This window comes from Anoplolepis gracilipes, chromosome 10 (assembly GCF_047496725.1).
Source record: "Anoplolepis gracilipes chromosome 10, ASM4749672v1, whole genome shotgun sequence".
NCBI classification, from domain to species: domain Eukaryota; kingdom Metazoa; phylum Arthropoda; class Insecta; order Hymenoptera; family Formicidae; genus Anoplolepis; species Anoplolepis gracilipes.
Window position 1 is genome coordinate 12176213 of NC_132979.1, and position 23734 is coordinate 12199946.

General features: G+C 27.6%; 1 protein-coding gene, 2 long non-coding RNA genes and 1 pseudogene across 7 annotated transcripts in view; 2 read left to right on the forward strand and 2 right to left on the reverse strand.

The window, feature by feature from the left end:
* LOC140670217 (uncharacterized) overlaps positions 1-13818 on the reverse strand; it is a 40285-nt gene extending 26467 nt beyond the window's left edge. For 2 of the 3 annotated variants that reach the window (XR_012047492.1, XR_012047491.1), the window contains exons 1-2: positions 13572-13818; positions 3200-3466 (exon numbers count right to left, since the gene is read on the reverse strand). This is a non-coding gene — a long non-coding RNA (uncharacterized lncRNA). Of the gene's footprint in view, positions 1-3062; positions 3112-3199; positions 3467-13571 lie in introns of all 3 variants that reach the window. The other variant, XR_012047493.1, reaches the window with a different exon arrangement.
* LOC140670229 (uncharacterized) lies at positions 10117-11169 on the forward strand. The gene is made up of 4 exons (XR_012047509.1): positions 10117-10290; positions 10392-10582; positions 10686-10871; positions 10973-11169. It is a non-coding gene; the product is annotated as an uncharacterized lncRNA (long non-coding RNA).
* A 2027-nt stretch (positions 13819-15845) lies between the features above and the next one.
* On the reverse strand, positions 15846-17794 carry LOC140670679 (uncharacterized; annotated as a pseudogene).
* A 147-nt stretch (positions 17795-17941) lies between these two features.
* Zip102b (Zinc/iron regulated transporter-related protein 102B) overlaps positions 17942-23734 on the forward strand; it is a 44484-nt gene continuing 38691 nt past the window's right edge. Inside the window, exons 1-5 of one of the 3 annotated variants that reach the window (XM_072901468.1) lie at positions 17942-18334; positions 18446-18572; positions 18652-18878; positions 18996-19130; positions 22095-22249. In XM_072901468.1, coding sequence (XP_072757569.1) covers positions 18239-18334; positions 18446-18572; positions 18652-18878; positions 18996-19130; positions 22095-22124 — 615 coding nt within the window. In that variant the 5' untranslated portion in view covers positions 17942-18238 and the 3' untranslated portion in view covers positions 22125-22249. Of the gene's footprint in view, positions 18335-18445; positions 18573-18651; positions 18879-18995; positions 19131-22094; positions 22250-23734 lie in introns of those variants that run through there. The other 2 variants (XM_072901467.1, XM_072901466.1) reach the window with 2 other exon arrangements.

Sequence of the window (23734 nt, forward strand, 5' to 3'; positions counted from 1 at the left end):
ACATATGGAGTCAAATCCCATAATGATGTTATATATTGATGATCCAACATAGAAGTTTGATCTAAATTTTCCACATTCCCAATCGGGCATATTAAATTTTTAGATCGAGATGTAATACGCAAAATTTCGATTCCGTCGAAAAGACAATTACTATTTTCAAATTCGCGAACTTCATGATGAATCAATAAATGCCTATAAGCACTTTTAAGTTGCAGTGCATTGGGGTTGTTATTGAATCCTCCACGTGCCCTTATTGCGCTGAAGAATGTTTCTATATAATCTTGTGATAATTTATACGTTAACAAATATGACATTTGCAATTTCTTCAATTTTTCAAACAATGGAAAAATATTTCTCAAACAAATAATAATCCCAAGAAAGCCTGTTTTTCTATTAGTATTTAAAATAGGTGCGCCATTTTCATTACACAATGAAGTAATCCATTCTTCAAAATTGCTTGCATTTGCAAAGTAAGAAAATTCTCTTCGGTTAAGGGAGTATTGAAATTGTCTTTAGCAAATTTGTTTTTACAATTCAGCATATCCCCTATATTATTAAATTGTAAACAAAAATTAGCTGTTTCAAAGCAATCTTGAAACTTTACTCGAACATTTTCATCGGGGAAGTTCATTAAGAAAATGAAGGATTTATAAACACTATTGCTGAGAGTTTGCATCGCTAATTTCACATTCATCTTATTATTTTCGTACTGTATGTGTTTATTCGTCAATTTATTGCTCTTAGACCTTCATTCTTTTGGAATTCGTACAATTTTTTAATATATAAGTAAATAATAAAGAGGCAATAGGAGCGAGGAGATGTGAATATAAAATTGTAAGTTTGTTATATATAGATGATATGTCGCAATTGTATTGACATTAAGTACATTAGTAACATTCTATAGAATGACGGAAATTACAATAAAAATTTTGAACGTTTCGATTCATGTTTTGAATCCTCTTCAGCATAATATATAAATTAAATAAATGAATTATAAATAAAAACGAAATTAATGATAAAGCATCGTATAATAAAGGCGTAAGACATGTGTGAACATAAAATCCGTGATCGTATTCGCATGATTAAAAGGGTCACTGCCTCAGAACCGCTGTACATATTTATCGCATGTTAGTTGTATAAAATTACATATATATAAAACGATCCAACTTATTCGGCTCTTTTTTTGTACGGCTTGCATTTGATTGGGACAATACACAAATACTAGACAACGAGCCCTATTACACAAAAAGACTGATATCTGAAATGTTATACATTAAACGACAAAAAAATAGCATAAATCTACAAACAGATATAGAATGTTTGCCAGCTATTTACGATAATATAATAAACAAACTGCCTAAGATCTAATGTCACCTATCTAACTCTTTCCATCTTAAATGTATTTTTCGCCCTTGAGCTCATTACCATCTGTACCATTGGCATAACCACACGTTAAACATCAGTTGTCGCGATATATATACCATAGATTTAACAACACACAAACGGAGTGCATATCCTGTAAGCATTTTCTGAGTCACCACCATTATACACAAACTAACGGTAAAATTACTTTATTATAAACAGGTATTTATTATACTCATTTTATTAACACAGACTTAACCCCTCAATCTAACTGCATACCTCCCTCGGTCTGGAAACCTTGGAGAATTGCCTCGCGGGATTATTATGCAAGCCGTACAAAAAAAGAGCCGAATAAGTTGGATCGTTTTATATATATGTAATTTTATACAACTAATATGCGATAAATATGTACAGCGGTTCTGAGGCAGTGACCCTTTTAATCATGCGAATACGATCACGGATTTTATGTTCACACATGTCTTACGCCTTTATTATACGATGTTTTATCATTAATTTCGTTTTTATTTATAATTCATTTATTTAATTTATATATTATGCTGAAAAGGATTCAAAACATGAATCGAAACGTTCAAAATTTTTATTGTAATTTCCGTCATTCTATAGAATGTTACTAATGTACTTAATGTCAATACAATTGCGACATATCATCTATATATAACAAACTTACAATTTTATATTCACATCTCCTCGCTCCTATTGCCTCTTTATTATTTACTTATTTATTAATCGGAGCTCTTTATATAATTTTATTAATTTTTTAATATGTTCCCATGAAATAATGTTTCCATCGCGAGTTTTCAAAATTTTTTTATCTCCTAGTGTGTTTCTTATCAATTTTATCATATGGCAAAAATCGAAAAAAACGAAACATTCTTCTTTCGTTATAGGATTCAGAAAATAAGACTTGAATTTCCATAATGAAAATTAGCACCTAAGTCTATGCACATAGAGATGTTTGAAGAAGCCCTATCAAACGTTATTGAATAAACTTTACATTTACTATCATGTAATTTTTGTAAAGCAAATGTCATTAAATTTGCTCTTCAACGCTATTTAAACTGTTAATTAAAAAATATCTGATAGGAATTGTCCAGCTATCGTTCAATGATACTGCCATAAACATTAAGGGGTTTTTAGCTGTAGGAACACAACTGTTATTATTGTGATAAGAATTTTTTAAAGTGCCGTAACTTATATTACCGTAAAATTTGTCTTTGTCATAGATGACTTGTTCCCTAATAGACATTTCATTTGTTACTAAATTAATAATGATAGGTTTTGAATCTTTATAACGCAATGATATAGCTTCTAAAGCTTCTCTTGTAAAACCGGGGGACCCGTCAACAGCACGATACCACTGTCTTAGTTGAAGGGGCTGGCAAAAGTTTATCCCAGGTTTTCCTCATATAATTATATGCTTTCGGTGAGTAAAAATATAACGTTAGAGCAAAGCTTCGAATTGATGCAGAATACTTTTTTTTCTTCAAAAGCTGTCTGGACATTATTTCTTTTACCTTTTCAGGTATTAAATCCTAAATAAATAGAAATATTGACACATGTTTAGTTCAAATTGTTAATACTAAAACCTGATTGGTAATTATGTATAACATTAAATGTATTTAGAAACAAAAATCAGTGATTAAATGCTAACTATTCAAGATTTATATATAGTGTCTCACCATAATCTTATCAAAGCGGGATTTCCTGACCAATATAAAGACGATTTTTCTTCAACAAAAATGTTGATGGAAGTCATTATTTTTGCAAACTTTCTATTTTTGTAACTGCCAAGGAGACTTACGGAAGTGTCACTCACCGATTTTAATGAAACTTTGCACAGTTGTAGAACATCGAAAAATAATCGACACGTATTTTTTTATTTCTGCAATGGTGCGGTTTTAAGGGTAGAAACCATCCCTTGAACGTCAGGGGTAATCTCCAAGGATAGACAGAAAACAATCATTTAATTTAGAAGAAAAATATTTCCAGGGGGTTTTTAGTACAGCTAATTCCGAATCTGAAACATATCGTGGTTCTGTAAATTGATGCGCTTTCTGTGGAGCACCCTGTGTATCCTCCGAATCTAAAATAAAAAAAAAAAAAAACTTTTATTAAAATAAATTGATATTTATATTTTTTATTTTTTATGCGTGATTTTAAAAATATATACAGGGTGGACCATTTTAATCCACCCAGTCAAATATCTCGAAAACCAAGCCCGGGAGAGAAAAATGTTTCAGAAAAAAGTTGTATGGTTTCGAGGGGGCCATAAGATGGTACCATTGGTTTGACCTTGAAAAGTCATTTGAAGGTCACTTCAAGTTTTTTAAATGGAACACCCTATATATTTTTACATATTCTTGTAGCTCATCTCGAGAGCTTTCCAAAACACTTATGACATAGTATTTTTCATTAAGTATTTTTTGAGTTATAAGGCTTCAAAGTTGCAGTATTTTGACATAAAATACAAGATATCTCGTAAAATATTCATTTTTTGATTATCTTACTCTAATACTTTTATGCACAGAATAATGAGACGAATCAATTGGTGTAAAGAAAACACATAATTATGTTAAAGTAAAAATGTGTAACTGTTAGTTGCAAATTCAGATTTTTACTTTGAAAACACATAATTGTGTTTTAATTATGCCAATTGATTCGTCTCGTTATTCTTTGGATAAAAGTATTAGAGTAAGATAATCAAAAAATGAATATTTTATGAGATATCTTGTATTTTATGTCAAAATACTGCAACTTTGAAGCCTTATAACTCAAAAAATACTTAATGAAAAATACTTCGTCATAAGTGTTTTGAAAAGCTCTCGAGATGAGCTACAAGAATATGTAAAAATATATAGGGTGTTCCATTTAAAAAACTTGAAATAACCTTCACGTGACCTTCAAATGACTTTTCAAGGTCAAACCAATGGTACCATCTTATGGCCCCCTCGAAACCATACAACTTTTTTCTGAAACATTTTTCTCTCCCGGGCTTGGTTTTCGAGATATTCGACTGGATGGATTAAAATGGTCCACTGTATATACACATACATGCCCATATATACACACCCAGATAACACACGATGTTCTATGAATATTCTTATATAATGCAAATGTTCTTAATTTCGGAATATTCCTATTGAATATTATATAAATATACATAGAATATTCCCAGATAGCACACGATATTCTATAAATATTCTTATAAAATGCGAAATTCTTAATTTCAGAATGTTTGAATTACATATTATATAAATGTTCATAGAATATTATAATAAAAATTGGATTATTTGTAATAAAGAAGAACGTTCTCAGAATATTTGCCGAGTTTATTTGCACATTGTTTTGTGCACATGTGCGTTTATTATCTTTATGATACACCGACTTGATACCAGTCTTCTCTGCCGTGCATATTCATGCATTTTCGTGTTGCTTCGTACTAAACTTTTAATCAGATTTTAATCAGAGGTAAGTGTTTTTTCACTTTTATTACTTTTATTATATAAAATTAAATAAGGTTTAAGAATATTTATATATTTTTTTACATAATTGTTAGGATAAAACATTTCAGAAAATTTAAGGTTACATTTTTACCTTAACAGCACAAATGTTCAAAAAACGTTCAAGGAACATCCATAGAATGTTATAACATTCTGTGGATGTTCTCTGAACGTCTTTCGAACATTTGATAAAGTTACACATAAAATATTTCTTTTTATTAATTGTAGCACAAATAAAAGAAAACTTGTCGCAGTCATAAGAAATGAAGAACGTGAGACACTTTTATGGTAATTAAGAATTAATTAAAAATAAATAAAATAGTTTACTTGTGAAATTAAAAATAAAACGTACGTCTAAGGCTACTTTATATAGAAAAATAAAAAGAGGAACAGCTGCATGCTTAGAGCTATCACAAGATTGTTCCTTTGATAATAACGATTTATTATTAACATCGAATAGCAATAATAAAAATGTACTTAATGCAATAGCAGAAAATGTAGAAGATTTAGAATATATTGATGATAATGATGGATTGCATTCTTCTACGAATGTGGACTGTTTTGATGATTTTAATTTGTATGATTCGAGTAGCCAATCTTGTGATAATTCTAATGATGTTATTAATTGTAATAATCCAAATTTGGAACACACTAGTGTAGAAGATAATGCTCAAGATAATATTAGTAACAGACTGAGATTATTGGCAGTATCTCATAAAATTCCATATAACGCTTTAGAAAGCCTCGAGGGGTAAACCGTTGATCAAAATCATGTACACTAATGCCTACTAATGCCTAATTTCTGGGCATTACTGCTAAATTTTTTACTAATGCCTAGTAATGCCCACCAATGCCCAAGCAATGCCCAAGCAATGCTTAGTAATGCCCATTAATGCCTAGTAATACCTAGTAATACCTAGTAATGCCTAGTAATGCACAAGTAATGCCTAAATTGTCTCTGTTTGATAATAAAATAGAAAATGTATTAAATATAATATAAAAAACGCAGTTTATGCATTGTTTGCTTTATATTGTAGTTTTATGTTATATATATATATATTTTGTCAGAGAATTAAAAAAATATATGTAATGAATTTCTTTATAAAACATTTATTATGTATTTATGTTCATATAATATAACATTTATTTTATGTAATGTAACATATGACATATATTATATATAATATTACAGGAGATTAAGATATATATAAAATAGTACAGAACAAGACAAGAATATATTAATATTATTAAATATTGAGAACAAGACAACATAAAAATTTATATATATATATATACATTTTTTTTTCTTTTTTTATGTTGCATAAACTCTTATAATATTTGTGTGACATTATTATATATTATTATATGATATCTTATGTGTAATTGAAAAAAATAATTTCTTTAATATATAAATAGAATAAAATATCTAGAGTTTACAAATATAACATAAATAAAACAGATAAAGCCATAATAAATAAGGTATCTAAAGTTCAGAACGTTTTGTTAGTTTATACTTCTTATTTATAGCCTCTAAATCAGAATGCTTTAATGTAAAAGGTCCGGTTCCAACTAATTCAATTGGGCCATAGAAAATAAATTTCGTTTCAACAAACGTCACATCTTCATCGCGTGGCCAAATAAAATAGTCAAGCTCAGATTTTAAAAATTTCATTTTAACTTGATCTTTACACTGATCAACAATCCGGCCAATATAGTAGTTGTCATCATAAAAAACAACATAATATTTTTCTAATAATATTTCAGGTATGTTCGTATTAGGATCATTTTCAAGGAAACATTCCTCATTACACATTTGATCTTCTTTAGAAGAATTGGAAATTTGAAGATATTTTTGCTTCTTTTTAAGCTGCATCTTTGTACAGTTTTTTCTTTTTTTATTTGCGTTATTAAATGTGATAAATCTTCGTAATCTATCTGTACTTATTTTACCTTTATTATCATCAAGAAGCCAACAATAAGAAGATTTTTTAACAATCATTATTTTATTTACTGTAATTTGTACGAAAAGCGAGTTTTCCATTATCGATTTCCGTGATATTTGTTTTGAAAAATCTTTCAATTCTAAACTCTCTAATTTGAAATCAGAATTATCAAATAAAAAATTGAACTAGAAGCACAAATGTCCACATCTTTGAAATTTGTGTTTTTAGAGTTTATAGTGTAATCGTTATCGATATCATGTTCTATATCATCAAATATACAATTATTGTCTAAATTATTGTCTAAATTTCGCAAAAAGATATCAACAAATTTCCAATCTGTATCACTTGTAATTTCCATACCTAATTGTTCAGCACTTTTAATAACATTTTTCAGAGCCTTCTCGACAATTTCTGTGATATTTAAATTTTCTATATCTTCATATGTAAGAACATTTAGAGTTTCAAACTTTTTTTTGTTTTTTCTAGGAAATATAAATATTCTCGAAAGATCATTCATTATAGAATTTATCTGTTTAATCCTATCAATACGATTAATTAAATCCTTAATACTGAAATTAATCACAGTAGAATAAGTGGAAGTCATAGATCGAGCTATCCGAAAAAGCTTTTCACACATTTGACTACTAAATATTGTGGGACGAAACATTTCAGGCGTTAAAGTTTGCTTATTATTTTTAAATAATGTAATTAGTTTTATCAAATTATGAGCATTTAATTCTATACACAGGTAACAATTGTTAGTTAAAAAATTATCTTTTATAGTATATTGTTTATTTTTTTTTATCCATGCTCGCCATATTCTTAAAAAGAAGACTGAGTACCACATATAATACACTCGATCACTTAAAGATGTAGAATCATTTAAGAAAGATAATATTATATAATTCATTATGTTTAAATAAGCAATTGTATCGTCAGTATTAGCGATTTGTTTTAATTGACTTATTACACGTGAAGAACACATCTTTTCCCCTGCAGAGTAATTCATTTTGTCTTCTCCTTTTAAATCATAAGAGGATAGAAGATGTTTATCTTTCGAAACATTTTTCACCAAATAGTGCAGATGATCTACAGTGGCCAAATAATTTCCCATTTGAAGTATTATCCCTTCTTTCAAAAATCTCGTCCGCATTTTAGTTATAATATGCGTTGTATCTTGTATATAACATTCTTCTACTTTAGTCATGTCTATTTGAAACCACGGCCACGTTTTGCTCCATGGGAATGTTTGATTGCTTATAATTAGTAAGCTATTATTAAGACGCATTCCTTTTAACAAACGAGTATCACCATCAGACGAAAAACCTGCAATAGTTATATCAAATTTTTTTGCTTCTTTTTTTATAAAAGTCCACCGCTCAAGAATATCTTTTGCATCAAATTTATTATCTGTGCTGAACAGAGATAAGCAATATGCAGGTACATTGCAAGATAAAGATTGAATCATTATTACATATGCATATGTAGCTTTAGTACCAATTTTAAAAAAATAGCTTCTGCAGATGTAGCAACATATTTATTTTGATCAGGTAAACCATTTTTTAAAGGTAAAACAAATCCAAATACTTTATTTGAACGAGAATCATATTCAATTTTTCCCGTAATGCGTGTAACATCTTCGGCAATTCAGATAACCTTTGAAGCATTTTTTTCCTTTAAATACTGCACTAAACCATTAAAATCTATCTTACCTTCCTCTGTATACTGACATTTATCATGTGAATATCTATTTAAAGAATTTAAATCTACTTATAGAAGGTAATGCGTTTGGTAAATTTGCGTGTAATGTTTCATATAGTAACCTTCCCCCTACATAATAGAGATAGATACTAAATTTTTTTGTAATTTTATCATAAGAATTTCTGTTTGCGCTTGCCGAATTTTTTAATGATGTGTCTAAGAGTTTCTTCAAAAAATTATTTATAACTGTTTCATTATCTTTAATAGCAGAATCTATTTCTAAGTTTTTTATTTTAGATAAGAGATTTTCCGTTACTTCAGAATTATGGCATATAATTTTGGAAATTTTTTCAGCCAAAATACAATAATCTACTATTAAATTTTGATTAGGACTTAATTTTTCTCGAGCTCTCTTTAATCTTTCAGATCTTTAATATTTCATACTTTTCTATTTATTACATAGACTAGCATTTACCTTAACATTAGGATAAGTATGACTAGAATTAATATTGGGATCAACAATGTAACTAGAATTGGAAATAGAGCAGTCATTATCGTACTCTTCATTAATTTTTTGCAAGTCTATGATTCGATTTTCTTGTACTATATCTTCTATTGTATCTATTACATTTATTGTATCAAAAATAATTTCTGCTTGATCTATGACTTCCACTACATTTATAACTTCTACTTGATCAATGATTTTTCACTACATTCATAATTTCTGCTGTGTCTTCCTCTGTCATTATTTACATATTGACTAGTCTTTTCTATATTTACAAACTCAATATTGTGATGTATTTTCACGTTTGAAAACTCCAGTGCTTTTGATACATAATGAGTAATATGACTTTTTTCATTAACAAGAATCACAAAATGTATTAATAATTAAACCACAAGAAAAAATACAGTTGCAAGTAGAACAAGAACATTGTGCAGGTCCTTTACTAGCAGGAAATTTTTCTGCTCAATACAGAAAGCTAATCATAAATAATAATATTTCATTCAGTTTACGTTTTGGAGATAATTGTTGTTATCTCAAAGATAAAAGTATTATATTAATAGAAAATTTTGTACAACAAGAAGATAACTATTATATAATTGGAAGGAAATTTATTAATATAACAGATTTTATTGATGAACCATTTGAATCTTCAATTTTATTGTTAGATATATATTTAGTATATAATCTTAGTGAATTATTAATGTGGTCAGTGAACGAAATTGAAAACAAATTTGTAATTCTTCCATATAATGATGTTCATGTTGTGTGTGTTACCTCTTATTCATACGTTTTGTTAATAATCTGTATGTAGGAGGGCCAGTTTCACTATAGTAGGGTATATATAGTAAGGTAAAGTTTACATTTACAATAAGATTTTTGTGCTTTACAGTTTGTAATTCTTAAATTTAATGGGCCAATTAATCGGAGATAGTGAAACTAGCTCTTATTGTGTATGTTATGATTTACTTATGCTAACTAAAATTTATATATTATACATATTTTACGTTAATACTCATATAGATTAAGATAAGAACATATATGTAGAATTAAGTTATAATGGAGTGGACTGTAGTACATTTCGTGGATGAAGATATGGTTGAAGCTATACCAATAGTATGGTTGCAAGATAATAATGTATGTTATTGGCCGCCATATACTGGCAAAAGATTAAACCATGCTATTACTATTTGTGAGGAGCCAGTATTTGCAACTTGGCAATTATTTAAAATTCGACAATTGGGAAATGGACGTACTTATGGTAATTATAATGCATTTCATGAAAGAAATAAACCTTGTTTATCATATTTATTTTACATTTGGCTATACGTATATATGTACTATGTATATTATTTATTACAGATAATTTGTTGAAAGCAAAAGCAAAGGCATCTGTAGCAGAGGATACATCAGATCTTGCATCCGATTTTGATGGCAAAAGAATCCCAAAGAAAAAAAATATATTTATAATACAAATGAAACACAAAGTGCATTGTCTGAAAGTTCATCTGATAGTGATGAAATAGCAACCTCTGTACAATTTCCTGCTTTGCGTGAGTATATAGTATTTTTTATTTAATTAATTTTGGTAGAAAAAAACATCGAAAATAATTTTTTAATTTAACAATTTTTCAATACTGTAATTTTATATTTTAGAAACAAAAACTAACGTGTGTAAAAACACAGAACCATCAACGTTTAAGAATAAAAATTCAACAACTATTATCAAAAAGATAGAAATTACAATTGATAAACCAACCAAATCTAATAATGTTAAAAACATATTACCTGAAGATACAATAAAAACAGTTCAAACTTATAGCAATCAAAGTGATAAGACAGGTAAATGATTTTTAATTTTTAATTATTAATACTGAATATAATGCTAAATATTGTAAAAATTAACGATTCTGTGTATATAAATTTTAAATATTCTATTCTAGATGCTGAATTTAAAAGGCAAGTTCTGCGTCAATTACAAATTATTAATTTAAGACAAACTCAAATGTTTGAAGATATACAAACAATTATGATGACTAAAAATTTTATGCAAGATGATAAAACATTAACAAAAAAATAACGAAGAAAGTATCTTTAACAAATTTACTTTTCCTTTAAAAACTATAAGCGAACTTGATACAGGAGAAGAGTTTTTAAGTGATGAAAATAATTTTAATCTGTTTGTAAGTAATAAGATAATGAAATAAAATTAATTTTATTTTATCTCTGATATTTAATACAATATTTTTATAAATTTTTATAAATTTTCATAATTTTTGTTCTCTAAATACAAAAAGCTTTTAAATTTACATTATGTCAAATTTTTTAGAAATTACAAGTTAAATATAAAAAATATCTTTTTTTTTAGCAACTTTTACTTTATTCTTTATTTATAGATTTCATAAACAGTCTACACACTTCTATATAGATTTTTATGTCTGAAAGCATAATCTTTTATCTTTAAAATGTATACTTATTAATTTTGTAACGCAATTTTTAAGGATTGTATAGACATATGACAAATGTGTAATCATCATTGATCTACAGAAAAACTTATATTAGGTTTTCAATATTTTTTAAAATGTTTACAACTGCTTTCTAATATGAGAGAATAAAAGATGAAAAAATATATGTATTCAAGTTTACAATGAAAAGTTTTTTTCTCACATTTAACTCTCACAGTTATCTCAAAAATTTGTAAATATTTGTGAGATGCAAATGTAAAGGCCGGATTCAAATGCAAGAATCTAACAATAAGTGAAATAATATGTATTGCATATCAAAGGCAAAATTATTGTATCATATATGATTAAAACAATTTTTATCTTTATCATAGTATATAATAATTTTACATTTAGGGACAGGAGTTAACAAAAATTGGTGGATTTACATACAAGCATATAGTAAAAAGAATAATATCTAAATTATTTTCCAATGAAGTAGCAGAAGGCTATAGCTGGATTGGATTCAAAAGAAAAAATAAGTTCTCTCTTCTACGTATTGCAGCTGTTATAATAAGTAAGTATTACACACATATGTGTACATGCAACACGCGCATGTGCGTGTATATTATACTAATGATCCACAATAATTGAATCCTTGTTATGTATAAAAAATTATTCTGACATATCAATTAGATATCAAATACAGATTCTAGAAAGTCTATATAATAGCAATGGTTATTGAAGTAACATCTATGTACTCAAAAAGACTTAATTAATGTGGATCAATATGCTAAGTATAAATAATTAATATAATTTTAGTTATTTAATTATTTAAATATTCTATTCCAGCGGCAGTGCAAAAAACACATAGCTCAATCACGCTATGTGACACTGAAGCAGTTATAAAAGCATGGCTTGTCAAAGCAAAGTTTAGAAATACTAAAAAGGCGATGTAATCCAATTCATTTATTATGATTTATAATAATGGTTACATCAAGAATGTGAAATGAAATTTTAAGAATACGATAAAACATTAATTTTATTTTAAAGAACAAAAATTAATTAATTTTAATAATTAAGTAAATTAATTAATTAAAATTAATTTATTTGTTTATTTAAAATAATTAATTAATTAATTAGATTCTTTTCAACACTTTTGTGATTCTCTAATTTTGTTGCAAAGCGTATCTCTCAACTTTATTATTTTTTTTTTAAGTAATTGTTTTCATTATTTTAAAAGAGGTGCAATATTATCAATTCATTTAATATTTGAGTTTAATTTTAGTATTTTAGTTTAGTATTCTTAGTATTTCTTTAATAATTCTTATTTTATAATATTTGTTACAAAGATTTACATATAAAAATTAATTTAATATTAATATTTATATAACGTTTTTTTTACTAAGAGATATGTGCAATAAAAAATTTAAAATTTATAATTGTTTCAAACTTGATTATAAATTTTACTCCTAATAAACAAAAATTGACATTACTTAAAAGATTTCATATACACTATGTATTTATTATCTATTAAGCATAAATATATAATTCTGTATATTTGTGTGTATATAGTGTATAATTGCAATTAGACTATGGATGTTTATACGAATATATATATATTTTGATAGAAAAAAAGATAGAAAATGGATATATATCCTATAGAAATTTGCTAGGGAAATGGAACGAATTAATGACGGGCATTGTACGTACTCTATAAAAGTACATAGCTTGCGATCGTTTATTCCCATATATATGTATAACACATATATTATAAATTTTATTTTTCCAATAGTTTCCAATAGGAATGAAAATAGGCAGAATGTCCTATAAATATTTCGTAAATATTCCTAAAATCTGTTTTACATATTACAAGAATATTTCAAAGAATATTTTGTGAATGTATTCCGCATATTACAAGAATATTTCCAAAAATACTTTGGGAATGTATTCCGCATATTATAAATAGTCTCATTTTATTATTCTCTGCATATTTATATAATGTTCTTTTCATTATATCAGTACATTCTTAGAATATTCTAATATTCTCGAAAAATATTTATAGAATCTTTATAGAATATGTTTGTGCTATCTGGGTAACCTTTTCATCCAGCCTTCCTTGAAGGAAACTCTACGTTGACAGAGAGACAAATATTTCCAATCGTGCTGTTGACCTATAAATAACTAACACTACACAAATAACTTCACTACACAAAACTACACTAAACGATATTAGAGCGTGCATCAGTAATGTCAAATCAGATGCATGGTTCACTCTCCGTATGACGCACACACAAGCGCGAGTCGTGTATATGTGGCGCCGAGCACGTGCCAAGCTCACATGTAAACGGCTCGCGCTTATGTGTGTGTCATACGGGCCGTGAGCCGGTTCGGTATCACCGGCGTGCATGTATATTACTCTACGCATGAAACAGACAAGGATAGTACTATTGTCTTTCCTTGTCACAGAAAAAGATTATAGCTCTGACTATCGCAACACCAGTCAATCTGCTGGTATACTAATCTACTGCTCTTTTTTATCCATTTATCTTCGATTTTCGTATGATAAAATATGCACGAAAGTGTTTTAAAACGAAATTATTTTTCTAAACCTCAAAATCATTTCTAAAAGTTTACATATATTCTTTCATGCATTTCCAAGCGGGAATCTATCTTATTTTATACGTGCAAATTGCAAAACTTTTTATTAAACAAATATATGTATGATTTGACGCTAGCAGTCGATAATTTAAAACTGTAATTTTTTTTTCTCGTTTTTAACTGAAAATTGAACACAACCCCGGTTCGTTATTATACAATATGTACTTTAATCATGGAGAAGCATTTTTCATTCTGTGCAACCAATTTAATAATTTCGTTTAAGGGGATACCGATGTACCGACCGAGTTCTAACCTAACAAAACAATATATTTACTTAATATAAAAGTTGCAATTATATATATAAAATAAAATAGGTTCTCTCCTCTCAGAATTGCATAAAAGAATATTTGGGAACTTTTAGAAATGAGCTTAGAAGCCTAGAAAAAAAGTATTCCTTTAAAAACAAATTTTCGAAAATGCTTGACTGTCATTGGTCAATTTGCTTGCGACCTTACGTTCTACGGCCATTGTAGATGACCCATTACATCTTGTGTTAAATGTACTTACGGAATACGAAATCGTAAAGCGCGCGTTATGAGCCTTATAACGCATGCGTTAAAAAGTTATAGAATAGGTCCACAGGAATAAAAAATAAACCTATTCACTGTCAGTACCATAGAGATAATGGCTGCGTTCAGCAGAGAAAGTAAATTAGTGAGCGCTTAGATTCTTTATTGTGATTAGTTTCTGCACTTAGATCCAACGAAGATCTAAATACAAGAACCAATCACAATAAAGAATCACTAAGCGCTCACTGATTTACTTTCTCTGCTGAACGCAGCCATTATATATAAAGTACGGGAGTGCTATGCTAGCTCATGAGTGGATGCGATAGCAAAATAGAAGGAGAACGCTACATATGGACCCCTGCTGTCCTTGTCTATCGCGCATGCGCAAGCTGATACAAGTGCCCTTCTCCTTTGCTCACAGAATAACAAAAGTAATATTTTTATAACGCGCATGCACGATAGACGAGGACAGCAGGGGCCTATATGCAGCGTTTTCTTTCTATTTCGTTATCGCGTTCCCGGCCCCCTCCCGTACTCTATATTTAATATCTCTATGGTCAGTACTGAAAATCTATAATTTGTCATGTATATTATAAATTTTCAGTACTGGCAGTGAATATCGGAACGCAGCCTACAGCCTTGTTTACACCGAGCATTTGAACGCGTACTAAGTACTATACTAGCCAATCATAGCCATTTTTCTAAAGAATGGAATAGCTGTGATTGGCCAATAATATTTAATACACGTTCCAAAGTTTATCGGTGTAAACAAGGCCTATGTAAATCAATATGGCGACTTAAAGGCCGCCGCACACACTTTTACATAACGCATAATGCACATACATAAGGAAACTGATTGGTCTATAACAGGGATGGGAAAGTTACTTTTAAAAAGTAACTAGTTACCGTTACTCGTTACCGAGTCAAAATAGTAACTAGTTACCATTATTAGTTACTTATTATCAAAAATAACTAGTTACCGTTACCGTTACTCAAAAAGTAACAATTCGTTACTTTTCTCGTTACTTTTTTAATACTAACAGGAAATGAAATAAAGCAAATAAAACTTTATCTTCAATTTTATGTTTAAAAATTTTATCACCATAATTTTAAACTTATAATTATTCTTTAAATGCATGTAATTATAAGGATTATCTGGATATAGGATATATAGAATTATTTAAATCGCAAAATATATGTTAAGTTTAATATTTTATTGATATTTTTTTATTAATTTTTAATAAAAGTTGATATAGTACAATATCATCGTTTAAGCGACCTCTATAAGGTGATAATACAGAATTACCAATACTAAACAATCTTTCCATAGATGCACTGCTTGGTAAAGCCGTATTAAATTGAATAAATAATTTTTTTAATTTCGGAAAGTCTTTTAATAGTTCAACATCAGATCTTTTTGATTTTAAAAATTGCTGAAGTTCTTCTTCTCCAAACTCCGGAATTGATGTCGATTGCCGATGAAAGGTAAAAAAATCGTCGTATCATTTTTATTTAAGTTTGGACAATTTTCATTGGAGCGAATGTCTAACAAATCTTCCAAGAAGCTTTAAGCTAACTTTTTTTTCCCCCTCCAGTTAACCAATTTAATTTGAATTTCGGATGTAGGCAACTTGCGATTATTAATTCCTTTTTTTCAAATGTTGTACAAAATCTAAAATTTAAAATAAAATATGTAATATTATATAATATTAGATACTAAATGTGCATATTTTTTAATGTGTTTTTACGATACGAATACTCTATATTTTTTTAATCTTTAACTTATAATTAAATGAATTAACAAATTATCTTTGATGTAAACCTTACTGAATGACTGCAACTAATGAGTAGCAATCTGTCAAGTTTGTCATATTTTCTAATTTTTCTCGTAAACTGTTCAAGCAGGTAACAAATATCCCATATACATTCCCATGTCGCTTTGTAAAATGTCTAGTGCCTTTGCCAACGGTTCCACCACTTAATCCAAGAAAATACATACATAAAGAAATACATTTTTTTATCGTTTATACATGTATTCTGTTATTCATATTATATATTGTTAAATTTTATATGTGCATATTTACCTGACAATATTCATTTAAAAATTGTATTTCGTTACTTGTCAATCTCTGAAAATTGCAATAATCCAAACATTGGTTTATTTTCTCTGAACCAGTTTTCAAAAGAGTTACCAATTGATGTACGGAATCAAAAGTTGAATTCCATCTATTATAACAACAAATAAATAAGTTTTGTTTCTATATGATACATATTCTCTCTCTCTTTCTCTCTCTGTGTGTGTGTGTGTGTGTGTGTGTGTGTGTGTGTGTGTGTGTGTGTGTGTGTGTGTGTGTGTGTGTGTGTGTGTGTGTGTGTGTGTGTGTGTGTGTGTGTGTGTGTGTGTGTGTGTGTGTGTGTGTGTGTGTGTGTGTGTGTGTGTGTGTGTGTGTGTGTGTGTGTGTGTGTGTGTGTGTGAGTGTGTGCGCGCGCGCGTGTGCGCTTGTGCGTGCGTGCGCGTGTGTGACTGACTGACTGACTGACTGACTGACTGAGAGAGAGAGAGAGAGAGAGAGAGAGAGAGAGAGAGAGAGAGAGAGAGAGAGAGAGAGAGAGACTACAGCTGAGGCCTATGTCTGTCTTTTTTGCTAGCATCTCATTGATTATTTTATCTCCTTCCAGTAACAAAATAACTAATGAGATGCTAACAAAAGAGACAGAAGAGGCCTCAGCTGTAGTTTCTCTCTCTCGATAGCGGACGTGCGCTTGACTATCGCAATGCTCAGTCCATTCTAAATGTCGATGCCAATCAATGCTAGGAAAACTGGTTGTGATTGGCCAGTAGTTAGAGGGTCAAATATATCGGTGTAAAGTATAAGCCTATTAATATCGGTCGATACGAAAATTTGACAATATGACATAAATAGATACAAAGTAACGATAAAAGTAACTCTTAAATTCGTTACTGTTACTAAAAAAATGTAACTACGTTACCGTTACAGTTACAGAAAAAAATAGTAACGCCGTTACCACTTCGTTACCAAAAAAAAGTAACTGTAAACGGTAACTGCGTTACAAGAAACGCGTTACTTCCCAACCCTGGTCTATAACACATGCATAAGGAATTCAACCAATCGAATTCCTTATGTATATGCATTATGCGTTATGTAAAAGTGTGTGCGACGACCTTAATGCTCGATACTCATTGGTACATACGATCTTATGCTATGCACATTCAGCTTATGCATTTTGTGTGCGATAGCCCTATCTGTCTGTAGTTCTGTCTATATATTTTATGTCTATGCTTAAGAATAAAGTCAGAGCTTGGAATATTCAGAATTCTTCTGTTGGTTTTGTCGATTTTTGTGGTTTAATTAATCAATTTCAATGACTATTGTATATAAATCAGTGAATAATATCTTATCTATATTTTTATCTACCATAAAAATTATTGCATTAGCATGATAGATTAATGTATGACTGCAAATTTATAATTTATGATTGACGATTACTCATTTACTTGATATTTGACACGTATATTTTATTTATTGATAACATAATAATGTTGAAAATTAATAACTTCTATCTATATTAAACAAAAATGGAAGAGAGAGCAATACTATGGATGCTTTCTCTTGTTATGTTTGTTGGCTCTTGTGTAGCTGGATCATTACCATTAGTCATAAATTTGTCTGAAGTAAGATAATTTCTCATAAGAAATAACGGAATATTTTATGTATAAAATTGTATGTGTCATCACACACAATGTACTTTGTTGCAAATCATACATAATATGTGCTTTCTTTAGGACAAGTTACAGTTAGTATCAATATTAGGAGCAGGACTTCTTGTTGGTACTGCACTAGCAGTGATTATACCTGAGGGTATAAGAGCATTATTTACTGGTGGAATTGTCAATGAAAAAGGATTATATAGTATGTAAACTATGTATTTATTGATCACTAAATTTCATGAAATTGATATATCGTATATATAGTACTTTTGTTTTTACAGGTGATTTACATTCTTTAATTGGAATTAGTTTAATACTTGGTTTTGTATTTATGCTTTTGATTGATCAATGTTCAGCCAGAAAAAGTGGAGGAAGACAAAAAAGTATTACAGCAACTTTAGGTCTTATAGTACATGCAGCAGTTGACGGAGTTGCATTAGGAGCTGCTGCTACTACATCTCAAGCTGATGTTGAAGTGATAGTCTTTTTTGCAATAATGTTGCATAAAGTAAGATTTTAATTATATTATGTTTTAGCAATTAGCAAACATTTCATAAAAATATAATTAAAAGTATAATTGTATTACTATCTTCTTCATTGTTAAATAATAAATTATTTTTTATAGGCACCAGCTGCATTTGGACTTGTATCATTTCTTCTTCATGAAGGTGTAGATAGAAAGAAAATAAGTAAACATTTATTAATTTTCTCTCTTGCGGCACCATGTCTTGCACTTGTAACATATTTTGGAATTGGAAAGGTGAGTAATGCAAAATATATATTTGTCATAATCATTTTTATAACATATTTATACACATACAAGTTTTATATAATAATATTGTATGGAAATATTATGTTAATACGTTTTGTATGTTTGTGTTGAATCTTGTAATAAGAGCATTTTTATGAATTAATTCATCCATTTTAGATATACTTTTTTTCTTTTTATGGAAAAATTTTAATAAAATGATTTTCCAATTTATTCTAAATAAGTAAATAAATAATTATTACACATAATTCAAAAAATAAAATAAAATTATTTGTTAAAAATTTTGTTAAGAAGTACATATATTTAAATAATTACAAAATATAAAGAATACAGTGTAATAATCTTAAGCGTCGACCTGACTGGCAAAGGATATTTATTTAATTTTTTAGAACTCTAACATCTGAAGAAGACTCAAACCAAGGGTCGAAACGTCATGTAACATGTATATCATAAAAATTAAATAAATATCCTTTGCCACTCAGGTCGATATTTAAGATATTACACTGTGTTTTAAAAACCACTAGTGACTTGTAATATTTCTATTTCTATTATAGAGAATATTTATATTAATGACTGCAAGTTAATATTATGCAAGATTAGATTACATTCTTCAATAAACTAATCTTGTCTAAATTTAATTTAAATATTTATAGTTTTAATATTAATAAAAATTTTATTGAATAATTCAATATGATTTTTAAGATGTTATTTAATTTTTTATATTTTTATATTTTTTTTTTAAAGGAGATGTTTATAAAAAATATATGTGATAATAAAAGATAAAAACATATAATGGACAGTTTATTTATTAATTACAATAAATTTATTTAATATTTGTTAAAAAATAAATATATTTATAATAAGAGTAAATTAAGAGGCTCTGTATTGTTAATAAATTGAGTTAAGAAAAATGGACAATAGGAGCCAAACTCAGTAATTGGTGAGCAAAATCTTATTTGTACAGTGCTCTAATTGTGTTGGAATAGTACAAAAGTTATTGTCATTGTTCCGATAACTGACACAAGTAAATCAATATAAATAAGCGTGTACACAATTGTAAAAAACGTATATGACATTTTATATAAAAGCGGCGAACGTTTCGGCCAAATTTTTTGGCCTTCTTCAGCGCAACAACTAAACATTTACACATAATTAAAAATGATGGCAATAGTCATGGATTTACATAGATGTGAGAGGATAATATACTAAAAATCATGTTCGTAATAAACACGTGTCTCCTCCCTAGTTGGTAGACCAGGGGTTTGAATCTACATGTCTTCGATCCATAGTTCTTAGGTGCATACAGTAAATTAACAAACTTTATCGATATTGTTTTTGTTTGAAACGCTTGTTAAAGACTCTCTATGTAAATTCATGAGTATTGTGATCATTTTTAATTATGTGTAAATGTTTAGTTGTTGCGGTGAAGAAGGCCAAAAAAGCTTAGCTTAAATTTTCGAACATATTAAATATAGAATCAATGATATTAGACTTATTTTTTTAGTTTTGATTAATACTATTTGCTCTTAAAACATGTAATATTTTTTTATAGCTTGTACATATTATATAGTGAATGTACATATACATACATGATGTCTTATTTTATAAATGATAAAATATTTCACTAAACAACAAGAATATTTTGACTTTTTTATTTTTATTTTTAAAAAATGGCAATATAGCACAATTATTTTAAATAAAACTCTATATTATTATTATAATTATTTATTAAGTGTTGATAAATTTTTAACTTGTTACATACAGTAATATATGTACATATACAAACTAAATGTTTTTTTTACATAATATGACTAATTAATCTAAGATTAATTATAATTGAACTATATAGGATATGTTTATTTGTGATTCAAACGATTTTGAAACAAAAAAATCACGTTTAGCAAAAAAAAAAAAAAAAAAAAAAGAAAAAAAGAAAAAAACCTGTAATATTTATTATATATTTCAGCACAAAGATGTACTTTTTAAAAAAGCTACAGTTTTAGATTTTTTTTAAAGGTACATCTAGATTTCCTTTTCGTTCACAGAATCTTTGTCTATTTTTTAAATTGTTGAGACTAGAACTTTGTAGGCCAAGTTGTCTTTCTGTGTACAATTGTTGTGTTGTGAATATTTGTAAACATATTTTAAATAAAAATATTCTATTGCATGTATGTACATACATTGAGACTACCAAGCTAAATTAAAAATCCTAAAATTGAGAGATTCTGCAAGTGGACTTTATAAAAAAACCTTTTTAAAAAGTACATCTTTATACTGAAAAATACAATAAATTTTATTACTGTTTTTATGTGAAGGTCAACATATTCTATGTTGAATTTGTTTTTTTATAAGCAACATCACTATGCATAATGAAAATATGCGATCTTATTTTAAAAAATGTTTATGACCTTGAAATCTCATAAAACATGATAAAAAAAGATTTTTGCTTGTTATTAGTCCTTTTGAATCGAGCAGTTTTCACCTTTGAGTTTTTTTCATATCATAAAAAAAAAAAAAAGAGTTATTCTAACTCTAATTAGAGGAAATCCTGTATAATATACACATACATAGCTTATTTTAGAAATTTTTAGTTGCCAATAATTATTACAATATTATTTAAAGAATTATTATATTCAGAGTAAAAGTATATCTTTATTTTATAATATTATAATGCAATAGATATTCTTTATATAATAGATACAAAAAATAAATTTTAGAAAAAATACAATAATAGAAAAATTTTTAAATTTTAAATAAATGTTTATAATAAGCGAGAGATAGTGTCTAGATGTGATTACAAAAATTGTAAGATTTTTTAAAAGTAAATAAAAGCGTCGTGCAGACAAATTTCTCCTTTGACTATATAAAACTTTAAGAGAATCTCACGAAAATTTTTACTTTGATAAAACTTTAGACACATGTAAGGGATTAATAGATGAATTTAACAATTTTCAGATGATGCTCAAAAATAGTTTCAAGAGGTGAAACCATCCATCATATGTAGAGCGGCTATTCGCTTTTTTCGATATATCTTGAGAAAGTTATGTTCATGATAGTCAAGATATAAAAAATTTTATTCGTAAAAAAGTTTTAGGGTAAAAACACTTCTATTTAACCACATTAATAAAATTTTGAAAACAATTTTTCAAAAATCTTTGAAAAAAGAATAACTTTTTCAAAATTTTATTAATGTGGTTAAATAGAAGTTTACCATAAAACTTTTGTATGAAACATTTTTTTATATCTCGAATAGTTTTCGAGATATATCGAGCAAAAAGAAAAGTCGCTCTACATACTCTCTAAATTTTTTAGAGTGAAATATAACTCCAAAGGAGTAGATATTCACTTCAAGCAAGAGTGAAAATACTGCCACTCGTGAATAGTGAAAATTCACTTTTCATAAAAGTGACTGTTTTAATTTTGAACTAGAGTAAATGCGTTACTCGTTTTGAAGTGAATAATTCACTCAGGGAAAAAAATCTTCACTATTTCGTCAAGTGAATTTTTCATTCAATTGTTATGAGTGAACAGATTCACTCTTAGAAAGTATAAATCTTAATTCTAAACCAACGCACTTTCACACTGAGATAATATGCAACGTGAAACTTTGATCAGTTAAAATGAAAAATAGTGTCATTGTTTGTTGCTTCAACTAATCGAAGCTGCAATTCACACGTAGCATGTTAGTGTGAGAGCTGGCTAAATCTCTTTTTCTTGTTACAGTCATATATAGATGTATGAAGTTAAAAGCAAGAAAAAACGTATTCGCTTATATAAATCTTATGAAATATGTTAAAATAAAAAGATGTGTTCTTAAAAAGTCATTTGCATTCAATTGTAGTAAGTCGATTAATAAAATATTATTACTAAAAAGTTTTTTTTTAATAAGAAAGTAAAATTAACAGTGACAAAAGATGACAAAATTAGATTACATGTCATGCTAATTTTATGGCTATTTATTAATTACTAAAGCAAAAGGAAAATTTTCAAAATATACTTTATATCAATCTCTTTACTGATCGGAAGAACTATTTTATGGATATTATCTTTCAATGTATATTTCATACAATTTGGAATATATATTTTCTTGCTTATAATGGAAAAATTGAGATGACTGAGACGAAAAACTAAACCCTGGAACTAAAATAATATTTTTAAAAAATAAAAGAATATAGATAAATGAAAAATCTGTAAAAAAAATATAATACAAGTTAAGAAAGAACGTTTTCTTATAAATTTATTATAATATATATATTATAGTAACAACTAAAAATTTATTATAATATATATATTATAATAAATTTATAAGAAAACGTTCTTTCTTATATTAAAATGATTTGAACATATAATTTTTATACATATAAATTCAATAACTATCATACTAAATTAAATATAATAATATAATAATTTTTATAAAACATGCTATAATTGTTAAAATAAATTTATAATGAATAATATTATATTTTATGAATATTAATATTTGCATGAGAGGGAATTAAATATATTTTAAATTTCTTTATCATCATTATCAGATGATCTGGTAAAAGTAATTAATATTTATTATTTCTCTAATAAAATCTTTTTTCATATAAAGG